General features: G+C 36.6%; 1 protein-coding gene across 3 annotated transcripts in view; it reads right to left on the minus strand.

The window, feature by feature from the left end:
* The window catches only part of TASP1 (taspase 1), a 253,304-nt gene extending 234,116 nt beyond the window's left edge, over positions 1-19,188 (minus strand). For 2 of the 3 annotated variants that reach the window (XR_006781747.2, XM_045809190.2), the window contains exons 1-4: positions 19,142-19,188; positions 10,794-11,012; positions 7,504-7,571; positions 5,113-5,181 (exon numbers count right to left, since the gene is read on the minus strand). Coding sequence is in view for 1 of the 3 variants with exons in the window: in XM_045809190.2 (XP_045665146.1) it covers positions 5,113-5,181; positions 7,504-7,571; positions 10,794-10,938 (282 nt within the window). In the remaining 2 variants the exon portion in view is untranslated. Of the gene's footprint in view, positions 1-5,112; positions 5,182-7,503; positions 7,574-10,793; positions 11,013-19,141 lie in introns of those variants that run through there. The other variant, XM_045809201.2, reaches the window with a different exon arrangement.
* Positions 19,189-22,421: the final 3,233 nt, after the last annotated feature.

The following is a 22,421-nucleotide window of genomic DNA, read 5'->3' on the forward strand; positions in this document are numbered from 1 at the left end:
ATCAATGATACCAAGTTGAAAAAAAAAAAAAGAAAAAGAGCATTTAAAACAAAACTCAAATTTCATGCAATGAAAACAGGTTAAGTACTATAAAGGATAAAAGGTAAACTCCTTGCTTCAAATACATAAAAGCAGGCCTTCCCCCATTACAGAGAATAAAAGATATATCAATTGAAGAGAAAAATGAGGCTTTCAAGAGTGTTAGGTCTAAAATTAGACTCATCAGTCATATTATGGTTAATGGGCACTTGTATATATGTGAGCTAAATGCATCAAGATCTCTTTCCAATGTGTTTCAGCCCCTTGTGGAAGGGAACAGAGGAGGAAGCAAGGAACCACTGAAATACTCAGCTACACTCTGCTTATGAAAAGATGATTTGGGAAAAACAGAAAATGTTCAGAAAAATGGAGATGCTCATTTATTTACATACTTTTCTAACCTCCCAAATAAACAGAAATGCCTATAAAACACGCCCCTCTTTCGCAACAACAACAAAACAAACACTGAAGTAGGGTAGGGGGTAGGATGTGGTTAAGTGTCTACTCACAAAGAAACTCCACAAGCAAACTTGAAAACAGGTCTGTTGAGAGAGGTGGGGTTTATCAGTCCTTCCTAAAGTTCCCTTCCATCCTAGATACACCCATATGCCAGGAGCAATCCATACCATCTCCATGACCACTAAGCATTTCAAGGACTGGTAGGCCTTGGGTGCTCTCTCTCTCCCTCCCTGTGGCACATAATTCAGCCCAAGAGAAGGGGATGTGGCCTAATCCTGCAGTTGCACAAAGGCCTGGATGGGAGCACCAACAATAGACTAGTCAACAGTGATGACATTCTGGAGCTCCCTGCTTTAAAGAAATGCATGCAGAGCTGGCTCTGGGTGTAAGAGGATGTAGAGACTGATAAACGTGTAACAATATTATATATAATAATATAAATATGTAATAATGCAAATACTTTTTTTTTCTCTCACACCCCAAACTACCGGCCATTTATAAGAAGTTACTTCCTGAAGAACTTTCCTACAGTTTATAAGCAAGCATTATATTGGATTATATAGAGACCCAAAGACAACAGACTGCTTTTGGCAGCCAGATATAAAAATGTGTGCCCGATATAATCTGTTCTTTAAATGTTAAAGCATTTGGACAATAAACTAATTTCAATCATGACCTCCCCTGACCATAGGGAGCCTTATAGGATGAATCAAATCAAGTCGACATAAGAACTGCAGGGTGCACTTAGAATAATATAAACTCAACAAAACATTTTTAACAAAGGAGCCTGTGCAAGCTGCCTTTCCCTATACGAAATTTCAAAGGTGTATCTACCACTATTTTTAATGCACAGTATTCTACCTACCAAAAGAACTAGTTTTCAAAATGAATTGACCAAAATCTCTCAAAGCCTACACCAAGATATTCAAAAATTCAGCCAGATTCACTAGTTTTCTCATGCAAGACTACAAATAACCTCTCAAAAGCGTGTCATTCACATTTCACCTATGATTCCTCATTAGACATTTTTAAACCAGGTCTTAATGTTTTTCAGGAAAACATCGATGTACAAAGGGAGCTTCAGAAGTATTTTACAAGTAGCTTGTTTTCCATCAGAATCTGTGACACATTTTCTATGTTAACAGTTGCATCATGACTCATCCAGATCTACAGCTAATTTCCTCAAAAAAGAAATTCATATCAGAAGCTATACCATGTGAAATGTGCAAAATTACGGTCTAGAGTTTATAATCCACTGTGACTACCTGAACCAAAACTATTCCAAAAGCAGCCATGAAAATAACTGTCTTCCAGATGAAAAGCCCCAGACAGGAAGATCAAGATGTTTCACAGCACCTCTTCTCCACTACGAGTGAGATCGGAACTGTACTATCCAATGGATAGAAGTCACTTTCCCATAGTTGTAAGGACAATCTCAAAAAAGCTATAAATAGCTAAGTGAAACAATGGGACCAAATCAGTTTAACAATAAATTAAAATATGATCTATAAACCGGCCTTTCCATTTCCCTCCTCATATTTTGAAGATAAACAAAATCCACTTTGGTATCATATCATTTTCATTTCCATACTGCAGAGCATGCCTCAAATGGAGTGGCCACGTTCCCTCCCAAAACCCTGAGGAGAGAAGCTGGTCAGTTTAACAGGCAGGAACTTATGCACTCATCTCCCCACTTATTTAAATGACAGAAACACCCCTTTAGGGTCCAGACGTGGTAGTCTTAGGATGACACCAATTGTCTGTAGTGGTAAATGAGGATAATGAAACTACACAAGGTAATCAGTTTCCCAAAAAAGCTCAAAAATGATGTGTCGAGGTGGCCTGCATAAGTGTGCATGTGTCTACATATATAAACTGTTTTTTCTTTTACCTTGTCTCTTCCTCCCCTATGGCATGAAGTTGAAATCAATATACTTTTGACTATTTGGGTAAGTGCAAATTCTCATTTTTTTTTTTTAAATACAAGGCCAGATACCCCTTCTAGCCAGTAAGGACCATTAAACCATTTCAGTCATTTCAGCCCTCAGTTGGTAAAGCGTTCAAGGAATTCTGGCTAATTTTTAAAAATAAGGGTTTTGTTTTGGTTTTTTTTACTCAAAAAAAGTACATCCCAAAGTCAAAAAAAAAAAAAAGAAAGTATGATTTCAGCAATTAGGACAAGATTTAGCTTTACCGAATAGATTGGTCAAAACAACAGAAAAGTAGGTACTCTCAAATTAAACATAATACATTATAAATCAAACTCTCTGGGACTTTTAAGTAGGCTGAAAGGACTCAATATTGTTATTTATATTTTTCTAAGTACAGAAAATATTAGAATCTGATTTCCTTATGTCATTCCATTGACCCAAACTATTACAATACTCCAACTGAAGTCTTGAAAACCTCAACCTTGTTTAAAGGTGGTGAATCAAAGTGACCAAAACTGCAGGGGGCAGTATAAGCATGACTTCCAACATAATTTTCAAGATTTAGAAAACTCTTCCAGCTAGCCTTAGCCTTTAAACTACTAACATATTTCAAAGATTCCACATAAAAACGAATTCTAAAGATAATTAATTGAAATTCTTCTCCAAACTGAACAATGCAGGTGGGGGAAAAGTATACTGAACTCACTCAGGTCTGTATCCCATGCTCCCATTATCTGTATAACATGGTCCAGTCAAAAATAAAAGAACAAGTTTGTTTAAAAAAGAACTTCATATCCACACTCTTAAAAAACAGAGGTCATCATTCAAAACTATAAAGCTCACTTACTCATGAGTAACTTACTATTCCAGAATGTATTTTTAATCATGTTTAAGCATAAATTAGTAAACTCTTTAAAAGTATGATTGATTCATCACTGGAGAAAAATGTAATAAAATATTCAACATGATGTAAGTATGACTTGAGAAAATTAAAGTTATTCTAAGATGAAAAGTAAAGAAACACTTAATTTTACTCAATTTTGTATTCATAGTTGCCATTACAGTATTATCTCCCAGCTACTCATTAACCTTTTTTCTTTCCCTGGACCCACACTGACTCCATCCATGCACCACCGATAATCTCAGGACATCCTCGTACGCACAAAGGAGAGTAATTTGCAATTAACAATTGAATTAAGTTAGATGAAGCTTTCCTTGTGTGTTCTGAGTAAAGGTAAGATCTGGTGGTAAGTACATCAATCTTCTTTCTTGCAGGACTTTTCTCATTTCATCCACAATATATAGTTAACCTTTTCCTGACATTTGTAAAAAACGTCATTGATAGTCACCATAAATATTCACCTCATATATATCATTTCCAAAGCACTTCATAACAGTAATAATTACTAACTTCTCAGGGGTGATTTCTAAGTGCAACACAATGACCTAAGTGCTTGTTATATGTTAACTCATCTTAAAAACTCTATGAAATAGGAATTACCCCCATATTGTAAGTGAAAAAACTAAGTCAAGGAGAATCTGTGAGGTGCCCAGGGCTAAGGACTGGTAGAGATGTACCAGTCACAAACAGGAGGGGACCACATATCCCAAGTCAGATGTCTCAGGGACCAAACTACAAAAGAGCTTGTACCCATCATAGATGTTCACCTTCCTCGGCTACACTTGGACCCATCTGAAGGCATTAACAGGAGAGATTAAAATCTACAAAGCATGATCAAAAGTGTAGCTCCACAACTAAGCAGGTGAATATACAGAAAACACAGCCAGGACTTCTGGTAAACTCCTGTGCAATTGTCATAGGGAAAAGCAAGGCCTGGCATGACTGGGTAGGTGCTCTGACATGAGAGCCTAAAGAAAAGTGCCACAATCCAGTCAACTTGGGAAGACCCACTCCATCTACCTACCTCCTACCTCAAACTCATCACTGTTTTGTCTTCATATCTTGATTTCCCAAGCAGTCTTCTCAACTAGAAAACTAGTTGTTCACTATAATCCTCGAAACAGACTGACACATATCTATCTTCTTTAAGTCTGAGCAACAAAAGTCAGTCTTCTGAAGGCCTCAATATCTCCAGGACAAATTTATCCTCAAAGTTCCAGTCCCTCACTATAGAGTACAACAAGGATAGTGACCTTGAGAGCTTCCCCACTGAATTCCTCAGTGTCTTCAGTTAACTGGAGACCAACTTAACAATCACACTGGACAAGACACAATTCACACAGCATGGCTTCAGGATACAAATCTAATTAGGTTTATGAGGAAACTTCCCCTTCTACTTTGGACACTTCTAGACAGCTGTAATTTTTTGCTTCCTAAAGAGAACATGTATTACTTTTGGGGAAGGGAAGTTAACTTCAGGAATTTTCCTACTGAACATAAGAAGAAAATTTAAATATCCAAACACCAATAACTTTTGTATTCATGAATCTCACAAAAAAGGGTGGGGAAGAGGGATTTAATCAACTTTAATGTTACTCAGAGACATCCCCAGTGAAAACAAAACCTAACAATATATCACAGGTTTCTTCACAACTTTGTTAATACAGTTGGGAAACACTGGTCATATAACTGATGATTAACTAACTCAACACTTTTCACGTCACTTAAGAATAATGAACGCAAACTCACAAATACTTTAAATAAAACATAGAAAAGAAATACCTCGAGTTCCACCAGAGCTGCAGTCACCGCATCTGTCGCAAGAGCACCAGCCTGTAGCTTTTCAATTGCCTATGAAACCAAGGGGAGAGATTATTCATTGTAAAACCACAACTTCCCAAACATACGCAGAAATTTTCCAAAGCCTTAAAGAAGTGTAGGAGACATTTAGAGTTAATAAAAATTGATCACTAGTTCCATTCCATACTTCAAGACATAACCTACTTAGATGTAAAACAAGCAAGGGTTTATATTCAGGATAATTCATGATATAGTTCACTTATCATTCAAATTAAGACAATGAGTAAAACCTAGCCACTAAATGCAAAGTGCAGGCGATTTAGTAAGTGAAAGGGCTTCATTCATCACACAGCAATTCAAAATAGCCATAGACATTATGTGAATTCAGTTTGGTTTAAATATCCTGGTAATTCAAAGGAGAGCACTTGTGATGAGCACCAGGTGTTGTATGTAAGTGATGAACCACTAAATTCTACACTTGAAACTAATATCGCACTGTATGCTAACTGGAATTTAAATACATATTTGGAGAAAGAAAAAATAAATATCCTCATAATTCATATTTTATATACATAATTGAATCTCAGACTAAGCTAACAACATCTTCTCCCACTGTTACTACTCCCCACAGCCCTAACTACAAAAAACAGTGACTCTCAGTCAGAGAAATATTTCCGAATCTTTGGATGGACACATACGTGTGACAAAAACATTTTTGGTACTATAGTGGTTCTCCCTTATCCACATTTTCAGTTACACCCAGTCAACAGCGGTCCAGAAGTAGATGATCCTCTTTCTGACATAATATCAGGTTAACAGTAGCCTAGCCCTATGCCTCAATGCCTATGTCATTCACTCACTTCATCCCACCATGGAGGCATGTTATCATTTCACATCATCCCAAGAAGAAGGGGTGAGTACTGTACAATAAGATATCTTCACAGAGAAGGAGACCACATTCACCTAACTTTTATATGCACACACAGTATAACTGTTCTATTTTATTATTAATTACTGTTATTAATCTCTTACTGTGCCTAATTTATAAAGTAAACTTTATCATATGTATGTATATATAGGAAAAAACATGGCACGTATAGGGTTCGGTACTATATGCAGTTTCAGACATTGAATGGGGGTCTTAGAACATACCCCCATGGATAAGAGCAGACTACTGTATAACATATTGAGATAAACAAACCATGTTCTTTTGTAATATAAACTATAGAGAGTAAAGGCCCATAAAAACATCTTACTTCTGGAGTATATAGGAAAGAGAGAGAAGGAAAACTGATTTCTAAATGAACAATTAAAGCTCCAACTTAGTCAACAGAGAAAATGCCCAAAAGCTAAGAGTTGTATTCCTCATTAAACTTTTAAGAAGTTCATTCACTGTGTAAATTGAGGAAGCTGATTATACATTCCAAATGTATTAGGATTCTAGGACTATAGTTACATAAAACTTATTTTTTCCCAGACGATGAAAAATCTCAAACTTTGAAAATTAAGATAAAAAATATGAAATAGTTTAGAGAACTTTTAGCTTTATTAAAATTTCAAAAACAATAAAATCCCTATAACAAAATATTCTTATTTATTTATGTGATTTCATTCGTAAGAAAAAGCTTGGATCTCTAATAAAGTATAATCTTTCTTTTAAATGGTATTTAAATATAAATGAAAAGAGTTGGAAGAGACCCATATTTACTGGATATATAATATCCATTAACATTATATTTGCATAAAAAGTAATGGAAGCTTTGCCAATAAGAGTATATAGTCAAGATCAAAATAAAAACAAACAATATTTTTTCTGAGTCCATTCCTGCCTCCACATTAAGTATTCAACAATTTAGCAAAACCTCAAAAACCAAAGAGAAGAAAAGCACAACTGAGAACAAGGGCAAAGCTAAACTCAGGAATGACAATGAATTTGCTATGATACAAACTACATAATGAAAAACAGAAGGAAAAAGCACAGGATAATCTCCCTAAGAAAAGCACCCATTTTAATTTTTTATTATTTATCTTCTTCTCTTCATAGAAAGACACATTGGTTGCCTTTGAACTGTTTTCTCTACTCCTTCAATGAAGCTCAGTGCCTTTGCAAAGATTAAAAGATATATGATTATGTGCCCACAATTCCAAAAATACAGACTTCGATCTGGGAAAGGAAGGGAAAGATCTAAGCATCATTTGGAGAATAAAAAACACAAAACAAAACAAAAAAGAGACCCCACAAATATGAGCAAAATAATTTCATGGTCCAAACTAAAGACCATCTTAGAAGTCAAACCTTAAAATTTCAAATTTCAAGGTAAAGCTGCTTTCTGGCCAAAACTGAAGTGTTTCCACCAGACACACTGCTCATACCTTCTGACAAGCTCTTTTGCATACATGTTTATATTCCTTGGCTTTGGATTCAGAATGATAACCTGCACCTGTAGTAGAAAAAAACAACCAGTTGTTAGTTATCATTAAAATATCAGAGATTTTACTTATATAAATAGTTCATACAAATTGGTGCTCTCCTGGTGACCAAAGCTATTGTCCTACATGTATGATGTTTTCAAAATCTAATAGCTTCCTTCTCCACTATAAGCCTTTTTAATGCCATGTCTTACCTCCTTTTTCTAAGGTTATTTTCCTGCCAGAGGCACTAGAAATAGTTCATGTTCCCAAACAGGCTCCACCATGATCATTTCCTTTCGAAAACCTCTTCCAAAGTCAGGAGTTTTTTTGGTCTGGAGTTGATAACCCAGGAGGTGCAGGGACAGAGTCCCTTCATGTTCCTTTCTGTTGACCTTTAGAAAGCCCCTGACATTTGGCAAATTACTGTTCAAAATCCTGAATTTCTTAAGAGTAACTTCAGAGAACTAGGTAGTTTCTAAATAACATTTGAGGTTGAAGGATGTTACATCCCACCTCTCCACAACCACCAAATACCACCACTCCCATGCACACTTTTTACGTCCTCTCGGTGTTGGAATAGAGTTCACGGTGTATCTGAAACCTCAGAGCCAGCATAGTGTAGTCCGCCTATTAGAAATCTCCGTCTCTTCTGTAACTTCCTCAAGAGAACCACTCTGAAATTGTTTCCCTAAGAGGATTAATACTTGCTTAGTTAGGGATTTGAGATTAATCTAAATAAGAAAGAAAGCAAGACAGGGGCCCTTAAAGTCTCTTGATGATTAGGCTTTTAAACAAAGTTCTTTAACAGAGCTCTGAATCACCCCCTCACCCACCCACCAAGGTCCCATAGCTGTCCAACAGAAAGAAGGTTAAGAACTGCATTTCTTAGCCTCAGGGCTCCTCAAGTGGGTCTACAGACTCTGACACAAACTTACCTCACCTTTCCTCAGACCAGAGAAAGAACTGGCTCATGAACCTATCAATCAGGGACCCAGGAGAGTAGAAAAGATGCCAAACCAACAGGAATCCATAATCACCCAAATTCTAATCCTATTTCTCAGGAGAACTCTGAAACTTCATAGAGCCTGCACCAATATTTAACAGGCCTCTCTTCATGGTTCTCTAACACGTCTGTCATCTTAGATCTGGGGGCCCCAATCTTTCAGCAGTATTTCCCAAATCATGGGACACTACTGCTAAATATATAACTTTAGTGTATGGATGACAGTTTTAATAGGATTTAACATATAAATCCTTCTGTTTTGAATAAGGGAAAAGTCTCAGCATGGCCACAGTACATCTATCAGTTAAAACTTGGTAATTTCTCTATTTAACAAAAGAAAGGTAGCCTCAGGATCTAAGCCACTGACATGCAACAGGATTCAGCTAAAATTTAATCACACTGTTTTGGTTGCACTGTGTTTAAAGTTATTTTCTCCTCATGCAAGTGATATTGACATTTCATTTAAATAAATATAAGTTTCATCTTTCAAGTTTTAAGGTAAAAAGTGTTCAGCTTTTTAATATTAGGTAAACAGTATATACAGATCAAGGAAAAATCAAGAATCTAAGATTCAAATAACTAACATTTGGGCAAGTCTCCTTTAGTAAAAAAAAAAAAAAAAAAAAAAAAAAAAAAAAGCTTTAAAATCTCTAAATGGATGAGGAACTGAAATTTTGTCCCTTAAATGTGCAAGATACATATTTCTGCATAATCAGTCTATCAGACCTTCTAAAAACTTAGGAAAGGGTCACTTTAATCCACATAATTTCCTTCCATAACCCAGATTTCCTCCCATTACTGCTGGCCCGCAGCACCAACTTCATCTAAGAGCCATTCCCATCTAGTGACTGTGTGAAAGAAGAGGGATACCACCATGATAGTCACAGAGAGCAGTGCTTTCCAACTAATCAAAAGCTCTACGTCGTTTCACGTTACAAATGTCAAACCTTTCTCGTGCATTTGTCGCATACTCATTCTGCATGAAATAACTCACTGGGTACCATGAAAGACGCACCAACATGGTGTAGTAGAAGGCAGGCGTCTGGCTCTAAGTCTACCTCTGAGTTACTTCTACAATTTACCTCATTTCTTTGTAAATCTTTTGAAAGAAAAGCAAATTGAACCTGGGTTTTTCGATTCTCCTGGATTAGATTCTGTAAGACTTCCCAAGTTATCTAGTCCAGTTAGAGCCAAAGTTTAATGACCAGGCACAACACCAGTTTGACAAGAAGAAACTATTCTACTCCTTACCCCGTTAATCTTGATTCCACCCTACCTGACTATCTGAGGAAAGTTAAAAGGAGATGCAGCCATTCTTTCTCCCTTCACAGAACTCATGAATTTTAGATAAATGCAAGCAAATAAAAATGACTTTAAAAAAAAAAAAAAAAAAGCCTGCTGGGCAGACCTGAGCAGAGCTGCACTACTCTGAAACCCAAACTCTTCAATGATCGGGGACCCAGGGGTTGAACTTCACTATGTCTGTCCTCCAGGTCGTCTGTATTGTCAAAAGCACTACACTGGGACTAAGGACCCACTTAAGGGTGTCTCAACCTGACCCTAGCACAAACTAGCCATGGGGCTGAAGCTACTTAATCTCTCTTCCTCACTTATAACATTAAGAAGGCAAACTAGTTCTATGACTGTGTAATTAATACTATAAAATGGCCATAGTTGGGGTGCCTGGGTGGCTCAGTCAGTTAAGCATCCAACTCTTGATTTCAGCTGTGGTCATGACCTCAGGGTCATGGGATGGAGCCCTGCATTGCGCTCCCAGCTCAGCATGGAGTCTGCTTGAGATTCTCTCTCTCCCTCTCACTCCTCTTCTGCTCTTCCCCCACTCAAGCACTCTCTCTCTCAAAATAAATAAATAAATACATACATACATACATACATAAAATAGCCATAGTCAAATATGGGATCAATAAAATTTCTCAGTAGCATCATTTTAAAAACAATAAGAAATTAACTTTGTCTGATTTTAACACTACCTAATTATATCTATTATACAGGGTAAAAGTAAATAATGGGGTAGAGAAGTGAAAAAGACATAGGAAGAGCTGTTATTATAAGATCTTCTAAGTAGGAAGTAGGAGAGACCTATATTGAAGTCAGTCTCTTTGGTTCCAACTCCTCTCTGGCAGTTTGCCTCCTCCACATGTGAAATTCAATTCTCATTGTACTTCAAGGCAAGAAAAAAAAAAATCAACATTATTTTTATCTTCCAACTTGCCCACATAGAGCTTACCTGCATGTACCAACACAAAGCCCCCTCGCTTCTCCTTATGGGACTGCTTTGTTTCCAACTCTTTGACTGTTATTTTAACAGCCGAAACCTGAGATGATCTGGAAGGCAGCCCTTCTCCAGAACTCATCCCCTTCTCCATGGTCATTCTCCGAGATTACCATCTTCTATTGGGAAAAGTGCATACTTTCAACCAAAAGTAATTGCAGGAGAGGAATTACCCTAAAGAAAAACAGGCAAAGATGGTATACACTTCTTTCACTAACACACACATAACTTACACAAATTTGTGCAAAGATAACTTTCCAAAAACCTAATTTTAAAGTTATTTAACTGGGTAATACAAAGACTATGAAAAGGTTAGAATTTACTCAAACAATGAATCATGGAACACTACATCAAAAACTAATGATGTACCATATGGTCAGTAACATAGCTTAAAAAAAAAAAAAAAGGTTAGAACTTAAATCTCTGTCCACAGACAGCACTTCCTTAAGACCACATAAAGAACTGTTCTAAAAAGACTTCATACTGAGTCCAAAGATATTTTATCTTTTATTGTATTTACATTGAAGAAAACCTCAACATAACTTAAATATCACTTTCTACTTCCTTCAATCCAAATGCTAATCATCTCTGGGATATTCTAGAATCACAGGTGATGCCGATAACATCACCAAGCCTTGATATAAAGCCTAGATTGTGGCTTACTTTTTCCCCCCAGCTTTATATATAACATATAACACGGTACAAGCTTAAGGTGTACAACATATAACACTGTACAAGCTTAAGGTGTACAAAACAATTTGACACACACACATACTGTGAAATGATTACCACAATAAGACACCTAGATTCACAGTCAGGTAAAATCTATACCTTATTCTAAACTGAGAAGTAGGGAGGGGTGTAAGTCTTTCTCTGCCATTATAAAACATAAATAGTAATATAAAAAGTGACTTAGCTACCTAATCCAAAAAAGTGGTGTTACTCAAAGTGTGGTCTGCAGACCAGGGTTTGTCACCAGTCTGCAAGAGACTTATTTTATTAATATATTAATTGGTTTATATATACAACAATGCATACATTTTTTATAATTTTTTTCTATTTCCTTTTTTGTTTATAATTACATTTTGAAGCAATTTTATCTATTAAATATAATAAAATCGAGCTTTTATTTTTATCTTTTTTTATTCTTTTTTTAATTTGAATTCAATTAATTAACATATAATGTATTATTTGTTTCAGGGGTACAGGTCTGTGATTCATCAATCTTATATAATACCCAGTGCTCATTACAACACATACCCTTCCCAGTGTCCAACACCCCTTTACCCCCTCCCCCAACTCCCTTCCCTTCAGCAACCCTCAGTTTGTTTCCTAAGATTAAGAGTCTCTTACAGTTTTCTCCCTCTCTAGTTTTATCTTGTTTCATTTTTTCCTCTCTTCCCCTATGATCCTCTGCCTTGTTTCTTAAATCCCACATATCAGTGAGATCATATGATAATTGTCTTTCTCTGATTGACTTATTTCACTTAGCAAAATACCCCCTAGTTCCATCCACGTCCTTGCAAACAGGCTGATTTCAAATTTTTGACGGCTGCATAATATTCCATTATTTCTCTCTTTCATTCACAGTTCCATATTTCAGTTTTGTTTGGGGCCTGGTTTTGCTGGTTTTACTTTTGGTTCTTTTGCATTTTGTAAAAGAAATAGTCAAAATGGATTGAAAAATTTTTAAATTTTTAAAGTTGGTCCTTTACACCAGAGATGGTCTGAGAAGCATTGCAATATGGAATTTTAACTTCTTTTAATTCTTGATTTTAAAAAGTCCTTTTAATTTTTATTATATAACATTTCATTTAAAGGACAAATAATTTTTAAATCAATACATATATGCTGTTATATTAAAATGTTAACATATATTCATAAACGCTATTTCTTGAGCAATCTACCATCCCTCAGAGATCACCTGAAATATATTTATTTAGAAAATCATGTCATCTCCATAAACTCCTCCAAAAATGTTGGCCCCCAAAGTTCTGCAGGACTGGGAAAGAAACTTAAATAGACAGGCAATCCAATGCGCAACTCTGGCCTCCAGCTCCCAATGGTTACTGGAATGTTTTGGTTTCAATTAGAAATGAAGCAACTTCTACTCCAACATTAGTTTTTGTTTGTTTAACTCTAAACCCATAAAGGTCTGACCTAATAAACAAAGAGTTCCAACAAATGATTAAAAACTAGACAACAAATGGGCAAATGGGCAAATCCTAGTTAACAGAAAAATTGTGTAACAGTTCAAACAGATCAAAAGATGATAAACCTCACTCAAAAGATATAAAACAACACCCAAACGCCATTTTTAAGTTGGATTGAGCAACATCAAAATGATACCACGTTTTGAGGCTACTGAGAAACAGGAGTTCTCATACAAAGCTACTAGCAGCATAAGATGACAAAAGGCAACAAGGGCAATCTGGCAAAATCAATCAAAATCATAAGTGCACACTGAAGGATTATTTGTAATAGTAAAGATATGAATCAACAATATGTCTTGATGTAAGTGGTTAAAATAAAAGCAGCCACTGGAAAAAATGAGAATATTCTTGATATACAAATAGAGATTGACTTATCTTACAGATATTTTTTGGTAAGTAAAAAAGGCACAGTACAGAAATACATGCAATGCCATTTTTTGAGGGAGAGAAAAAAATAGTACAGCTAAGTATATATGCAAAGTACAATCTGGAAGAATATGCCCCCAAAAAACAGTATAATAGTGGTCACCCAAAGAAGATTTCAATGACTGATGGACAAAAGTGGAATGGAAATTTACTGTTTCAATATTGAAAAATCTGAACATATTACTTTCCAAAAAAAACTTTTATTCATTTATGTATTTATGGAAACATGAAGTAACTAGCTAAATCCAAGTTCCAAAATAGAGCAAGCCTATGAGATCTCACTCAAAAACTTCAGTAAGAGGGAAAATACCATATGCTGAAGGTTCTCAACACTCATCCCACCTCGGGAAGGAATGGACAAAAACATGGCCAACCAACAATACTGGTCCAAAAAGTTTTTGTTTGTTTTGCTTTGTTTTTCTGTTTTTGCTTTTGTTTTTCTGGATCTTGAACTTCTGAGGCCACACAAACTACAGGTAATCCAAAAAAAAAAAAAAAAAAATCACGGTATTTGATCTCTGCAGTTCAGACTAAGGAGTAAAAAATAAATCATTACTGTAGGTTAACATCAAATATCCCTGGGATTATTTTTTATCACATTTGTACTCATTTCATTATTACAAATCATTATTTGAAATTGATGAAGCATACTTAACATCAACATACTGATTCACAAGAAAAATGTCTAACATTTCAGCTAAGCTTTGAGGTAACATTCAACACACAAGGTTTCCAATGAAAGGAAATGTATAAGAATGTTACAGTTTTTACACAACAGAAAACAACTGTATAGCTCATTTTTTTACAACGCCTTTATTTCCGAATAATATGCTTTGAAAATGGACATTTTGCAATTTCCACTAGTGATGATATTAAAATTCATTTTATTGTTTGTAAAACACTAGCAACTTGTCCATCCTCTGCAATAGTTGCATCAAAAATTAAACATAAGAGTTAGCATATGATCCAGTAATTTCACTCATAGTTATATACCCCTGAGAACTGAAAACATGTCCACAGAAAAAATTGTACATAGATGTTTATGCAGAATTATTCATAATAGTCAAAAAGTGCTAACAACTCAAATGTCCATGAACTGATAATGGTTAAACAAAATGTGGTACATTCATACAACAGAACATTAACTAGCCATGAAAAAAAAAATAATTAAGTACTGATACATACTATGGCATGAATGAATCCTGAAAACAGTGAAAGAAGTCAGACATAAAAGGCCACATAGTGTATGTTTCCATTTATGTGAAATGACCAGAGTAGCCAAATCTAAAGAGACAGAATGTAGATTAATTGTTGCCTTGGGCTGGTAAGCTAAAGGGGAATTGGAGAGTGACTGCTAATGGGGGCAGGCTTTCTTTTGGTGGCAATAAAAATGTTATAAAATTGATTGTGGTGATGGTTGCACAATTCTGAATATACTAAATACCAGAGTTGCATACTTTAAGTGAATAAATTATATGATAAGTGAATTATACCTTAATAAAGCTGTTTGGGAAAAACAAATTTCCTGCTTCCCATCAACTGTATCTTTTCCTATAAGTGTATCTTTTCCAAGTTACCAAACCTAATGACCTTTTCTTACTCTGCTGCTTGCAACCTTTGTTCTCTAGATTCCCCCCGCTCTTCTTGGAAGGCATGCCAACCCACCATCGCAGCTCTTCATGACCCCTCTGGGCCTTCCCAACTTTGTCCTCTTACATGACTCCCTGTCCACAAGCCTATTCTCAAGTGTCTCCTTCAGCAATTTCATCCACTGCCAACCCTTCAAAACAATCCTCTCTCAGTAAATCAGATTATTTGTAACTCTATCTTCTGTCTCTTGAGCTCTAGCCACAAGTCTCCTGGATAGCTTAGCTCAACCTGGATCCTCTTCACTCTTAACCTACCCAAAACAATCTCATTTTTCCACAGAAATCTAGGTCTTTACACATAACTTCTTATTTTTAATAACACTAATCCTTTTCTAATTCACCTTGAAGTCATCTTGGACTGCACCCACTTTCCAAATCTTGTAAATTTCTCCCTCAAGCATTTAACTTCCTTTTCCCTACTGCCTTGACCCTTGTGCAGCTCACATACCTCTTAGCATAAATGTTACAAACATCATTTTAACTTTTCTCCCCAAATCCAGACTATGGTAAAACAACCAACTACAAAAGGCTGCCAAAATAAATCTCATAAAGGACAACTCCAATCAAAATGAACAGCGTGCCAAAAGACGTGAGCAGATAATACACACAAGAGAAAATATAGACTGGATATCCAATATTAAGGAAACAATATTCACAGAAATATAAACAAAAATGGAATCTTCCGAACTAGCACTGTACCGCCATCGTAAACTGATGTAAGTAACCATTTTGAAAAGAAATTTGTCAGGAAGTATCAAAAGCCTTAAAATGTATAATTTTGTATATACTATCTTTCCAGAGATACTCTATGTATGAACTAGTCTATACAAACACAAGTAACAATAGTACAATGCATACCTCTAAGGAGAACTGGGAGAAAGAGGCACGAAATGAAAAGGAAACTTGATTTTCTCCTAATAGCCTTTTGCATTTGATTTTTTTTTTAACCAGGTACTATCTACTAAACACAGATTTAAGTTAGCCATCTCTGAGACCAAGATGAATGCAAATTAACCTGATTATCGAGTTCAGAAAAGAAAGTCAGAATAAAACATCGTATTTGCTTCACGGACTTTCAAGGCACTGATTCAAGGTCTAAACCCTGACCCCAGTTCTCTGACTTTTATTTTCCTACTGCATGTGAAGACACTTTTTTTTCTTTATACCATTTAGGAAACTATGACACGTCCTGTTTGCCCATGGTGTTAAAGTTTTTCACTCTAGATTTAAGTCTTTTAGAAGCAGTCAAGAAAGAATAATAAATAGAGAATCCATCCATCTTACAGCAAAAGGCTTTTATAGAAATCCAGCCCTTAAGCTATAGCAACTGATGAATAAAGAAGCATTCTGTTGCTCTTAACATCTTGACATTAAAGGTTTAATGCCTTATTCAATGAGCTCCAAAACACACTCATTTCATCTCTGACCCAGTAATTTCACTTCTAAGAACACTTTCTACCAAAATAACTTCAAAAACAGAAAAGGCTTTATGCTTATTATGATGTGTTTAACACAGGATAATTTAGAAAAACAAAAATCTGGAAGTGACCTAAATGTCCAACATACAGAAATGGTTAAAAAAAATGATAACCTATATTATTTATGGTCAATTGGTTTTCAACAAGGGTGCCAAGACCATGAAGTAGGGGAAGGATAGGGGCGCCAGGGTGGCTCAGTCCATTAAGCTTCCAACTCTTTATTTTGGCTCAGGTCATGATCTCAGAGTTGTGAGATCGAGCCTCACATCGGCTCCGTGCTGGATGTGGAACCTGTTTATGATTCTCTCTCTCCCTTTCCCTCTGCCCCCACTAAAAAAAAATAATAAATAGGGAAAGGATAGTCTTTTCAAAAAATGGTGCTGGAAAAACCAGGTAGGCATATACAAAGAATGAACTTGGATTCCTACCTATTCCTACCCACCTATTCCTTGATCCACATAGATCAAGAGCTAAAACTGTAAACTCTTAGGAAAAGACATAATAGTAAATCTTCATAATCTTGGATTTGGCAATGGTTTTAGATATGACACCAAAAGTACAACCAACCAAAGAAAATATAGATAAATTAGAATTCACCAAAAGTTAAAGTGTTTGTACTTCAAAGGACACTATTCAAAAAAGTAAAAAGAAACCCCACAAAATGAGAAAAAAAATGGAAAAAACATTGCAAACCATGTATATAAGGGACTTGTATCCAGACTTTACAAAGAACTCATACAACATCAAAGTTTTTAAAAATTCAATATAAAAATGAGCAAAGGAATTGAATTGACATTTCTCCAAAGATACACAAAGGGCTGATAAGCACAGGAAAAGATGCTCAATATTACCATCCATCAGGGAAATGGAAATCAAAACTACCATGAGGTACCAACAGCATAGCTGTAACTCAAAAGACAAATAATAAGTGTTAACAAGGATATGGAGAAATCAGAATTCTCATATCCTGCTGGTGCAGGACACTTTTGAAAACATCTCGCAGTTCCTCAAAAAGCTAAACAGAGTTACTATTTGACCTAGCAATCTCCTAGATATATATCTAAGAGAAATGTAAACATATATCCACACAAAAACCTGTACATGGATGTTTGCAGCAGAATTATTCATAACAGTCAAAAAGAGGAAACAAGTCAAATGTCCATTAACTGATGGATAAACAAAATGTGGCATATTCCTATAATGGAATATTATTTAGCCATAAAAAGGAATGAAGTACTGACACAAAATACAACATGGATGTACCTTGAAAACATTATGCTAAGTAAAAGAAGGCAGACACAAAAGGCCACATATTCTATAATTCCATTTACCAGAAATGTTAAGAATAGGAAAATCTATAGACACAGAAGTAAAGTAGTGGCTGCTAGGCACTGGGGGAACAAGGGGAGGGGAGAATCTAATTAGTGGTTGCCAGGGACTGGGGAATCAAATGGGAAGTGACTGTAATGGGTACAGTTTCTTTTGGAGATGATGAAAATGTTCTGGAATTAGTGGTGATAGGTGCACAATTTTATGAATATAGTAAAAACTACTGAAATTTACAATTTAAAAGGGTGGGTTTATGGTATGTGAACTACATCCTAATAAAAGATTGATCTATGCAATTGATGCAATGCACAAAAATTATACTTATTGGTTATAATCATATTTTACATACGCTATGATCATAAATAGCTTAAAAAATGCTATAAAAATTAGAAAAAAGGGATCAAAATGTTGGATTGGTGAAACTATAGGTGATCTCTTTTTAATTATTCCTGCACTTTCCAGATATTCATTAATAAGCACGCACTGCTTTTTACAAATGGGGGGGGCTTTATTTAAAAAAAAAAAAAAGTAAATTATTAAACTCCCGAGTGTATAAAAATTCCTTAGCTTAGATCTCGGTCACATGGTACCGAAAATACCTTTCATTTCCCTTCCCCTACACAGGCGAGTCAAGTTACTCCCTCCTTCCGGAAACACGATGCCCTCTATTTCCAAGGCACCTCCAGCTCCTGTTTTCCACCCTCCTCTCCAGCTGCTCCTTCTCCATCTTCTCGGTTCTTTCCTCCTCCTCTTCCTGAGCAGTAAATGCTAATGTCCTGAGAGACTCTAACCAGGCCGCTATAACACCGCGGGGCTGTTTTGGCCCCAGCCGGCCACGCAGGACTAGGGCGCACACCCTCGGGTCTCTGCAAGCCTCCGACTCGAGAACCCCGCAGCCCACGACTGCAAAGTGAATGAAGGACAGCGAGGACTGCCCGCACACAGACAGTGCCTTCCCCGGAGAGGGAATGAGACTGCCAAGCTGGAGCCAAGGCTGAGAAGGGGACCGGCACGGGCGCCACGCGCGACCGAGGGGTCGAGGGACGTCCCGGATCCGCTCCTTCAGCACCGCCCCAGGCAGTGGGCATCCTGCGCGCCGCCCCCTCCCGGCCCCGAAGAGGATGTCCCAGCGAGCGTACAGGCCTGGACAGAGGCAGCGCCGCAGCCGCGGCAGCGGCGCGGACAGCGTGAGAAAGAGGGACACTCACCCGCGTCAGCCCCGAGCCCTCACAGCACCGGAAGTAGTCACCCGCCCGTTGCCAGGGTGAGGAAGCGGGGCTGACGTCAAGCTTTCCCATTGGGCATGCGCGTAGCCACGTGGCCGGAAGTATACGCCCACGCGGTGCTCTGACTCTGCCCACTGCTTCCGAACATTTCACCTGGCGGCTGAAGTTCCACGCGGACCTCACCTGGAGCCTTAGTCTGAGCTGCGCAGGCGCTGTTGCCAGTTTCTTCCACCCAGACTCTTAAGGAACCGGCTTCCTATGACTGTACCGACCCAGGTGGTTGGCAGACCAGCGATGTGATACGAAATGAAGTTAAAGTAGCCATGATTTACGGAGATGTCACTTCAGAGCTTAATTTTTTTCAGCCCCGCTATACAGTAGGGAAAACTAGAGTTCTGCCGGGATTCCATGTAGGAGGTGCGGGCCAGCCCTACCCTAGGGAGAATCAAAGTGTGTGTGACCTTTCTTTTACCATCTAGCTTCTAAGATCAAGACCAGTAACAATGTAATCCCTTTAATGTTTCCTTGTAACTATTAACATGAGTCCTTTAAATCTGTTTTAGAAAACAGAGATTGAAAGAAGTGAAGTAGTAGCTCTAAGGGTGGTCCCCAGATCAGAAGCTTAACATGACCTGGGCCCTTACTAGAGGTACAATTTATGAAGAGATGTTCCACCTCACTGGGGGGAAGAAAAAAAGATTATTTTAATTGCAGATAAAAATATACAGCAGTCCTCTTCTATCTGATATAAAATTTTAAGACTGATACTGTATCGTGTTAGTGAGGATTGAGAAAACAATCACTCTTGTTCATTGCTGGTGGAATAAAGACTTGCACAAATTTCAGGGGGACAATTTGATGTTCATCTACTGCAATTTTATTTAATTTTTTTTTTTAAAGATTTTATTTATTTATTCGACAGGACAGAGCCAGTGAGAGAGGGAACACAAGCAGGGGGAGTGGGAGAGGAAGAAGCAGGCTCATAGCGGAGGAGCCTGATGTGGGGCTCGATCCCATAACGCTGGGATCACGCCCTGAGCCGAAGGCAGACGCTTAACCGTTGTGCCACCCAGGCGCCCCTCATCTACTGCAATTTTAAATGGGCTGACCCTTTAACCCAGAAGACCCACTTTTAGGAGTCTATCTACAATATTTCCATGTGTGCACCAAGATATAGATAGATAGATAGCTATATTGAGAGGTAGATAGATATTCATGCAGAAAAATATTTATCAAATAATGTCTACAAGCTTGGCACTGCTCAAGGAGGTTTATTGAAGCATAGCTTATGTAGGAGAAAAGAAAAAATTGGAAACTTGAATTTCTATCAATATGGACTAGTTAATGAAGTTATAAAAATGCAAACTATATGATGATGCAACCATTTTTAAGTACTCAGATGAAAAGCTGTCAAAGACATGATTTCAAAAATCCAAAATAATATTTTACATCCCATTTATGTATGCATGTCTGTGTATTTACTTATTTTTATGTATATTTACATATACATACATAGACAGTGTATGTGGAAAATGGTTAAAAGGTTATGTATCAGAATACAAATGAAGCTACTAGTAGAAATAAGATTGGATTGAGTTAGGGGTGAAATCATTTTTATTTTATTTATATCAATAACTACAGAATGCTTAAAAATGCTGGATAAAATACAGCAAGTATCCTTGTGCTCAGCTAAAAGGAAATCCCCAGAGACCAAAAAACAATGGAGAATCCAGAGTAGGATGCCATTGCTGAAGGCTCATCTCTACTGAGAACACTTACAGATAGCAGGAGCCTAAGGTTTGGGTTTTTAAGTGCATAAGGTAACCAACAGAAACACATAAAAAACCTCTAGTAAGAACAGAAACAGGAGAGAGGCTTTGATCTCATAGGCTTCTAGTTTTGAAGTCATCAGATAAAGAATATAAAGTACGGTGATGGGTAGTAAGGAGGGCACGTATTGCATGGTGCACTGGGTGTTATACGCAACTAATGAATCATCGAGCCTTACATCGGAAACCGGGGATGTACTGTATGGTGACTAACATAATATAATAAAAAATCATTAAAAAAAAAAAAAGAATATAAAGTAAATGTTTCTCAAATGTTTTTAAAAATGAGGAGTAGAAAAAAATAAGTGAGGGAGTAGAAAACCAAGCAAAGATTTAGAAAATACCAAAAAATTATCTGATAGAGTTGGGAAAAAAATAAATAGAAGATCTAGAAATACAAAATTGTCCATTAAAAAAAAACCCACAGTAGATGGATTAAACATTACTTAGACACAACTTGAGAAAAAAATTAAGTAAACTGGAAAGTAGATATAAAGAAATTACCCAGACTGAAAATCAGAGAGACAAAGAAATGGGAAGTATGAATGAGAATGTAATAGATGTGGAAGACAGAATGGTAGGGATAGGATGTCTAATAAACATAACATTAGAATTCCAAGAACATAAAAAGTGAAATAAACAAGGAAGAGGCAGTATTTTAAGAGATAATAGATGTGAATTATCCAGGATTGATGAAAAACAGAAACTCTGAGATTCAGGAAGCTCATAATCTCCAGCTGGATAAATAAAAGAAATCCAACCTAGACACATTATACTGAAATTTCAGAAGATCAAAGACAAAAATATCTTAAAAGCAACTAGAGACAAAACACCTACAAAGAAATGATTAGACTGAAAAGAAATGTCACAGTTTAACAATTGAAAATAGAAGATGAAAGTAGTATTTTTGAATTACTGAAAAAATATTTCCAAAGTACTGAAGAAATGTCAACCTAGAATTGTCTACCCAGCTAAACAAGCATTCAGGAACAAGAATGTAATGAGGATATTTTCAGATAAACCCAAACTGAGAAAATTTACCATGAACCAAAATATTTATAAAGGATACAATGCAGGAGGAAGAAGATAATTCCAGAAGAACTATGCAAGAAGAAATGGATGTTGACTTTAGGGTTCCCAAGTTCTGAGCCTAAGATTCTCATGACAGGTTCACAGAGTTGTTTTTCTTTCCACAGACTTAGTCTCTAATCCTCTGATATCTATGCTATTTACTTTTTGTGGGAAAGGATTTGCCATATCACCAGTAACCACAGGATATTCTATATTTGTAATAAGTCATCTCACTGTTTTTGGTATATGACAGTGCAGATCATTTTTCTGAAATAACTGCAACACAACATTGTTCATCTCACATGCTCCTTTGAATGGTGAGACTTTGATACTCTTTCCATCTAGAGGTGTGTCTATCTATG

The sequence above is a fragment of the Ursus americanus genome, chromosome 22 (assembly GCF_024610735.1).
Source record: "Ursus americanus isolate L20-20 chromosome 22, mUrsAme1.1.p, whole genome shotgun sequence".
In the NCBI taxonomy this organism is placed as follows: domain Eukaryota; kingdom Metazoa; phylum Chordata; class Mammalia; order Carnivora; family Ursidae; genus Ursus; species Ursus americanus.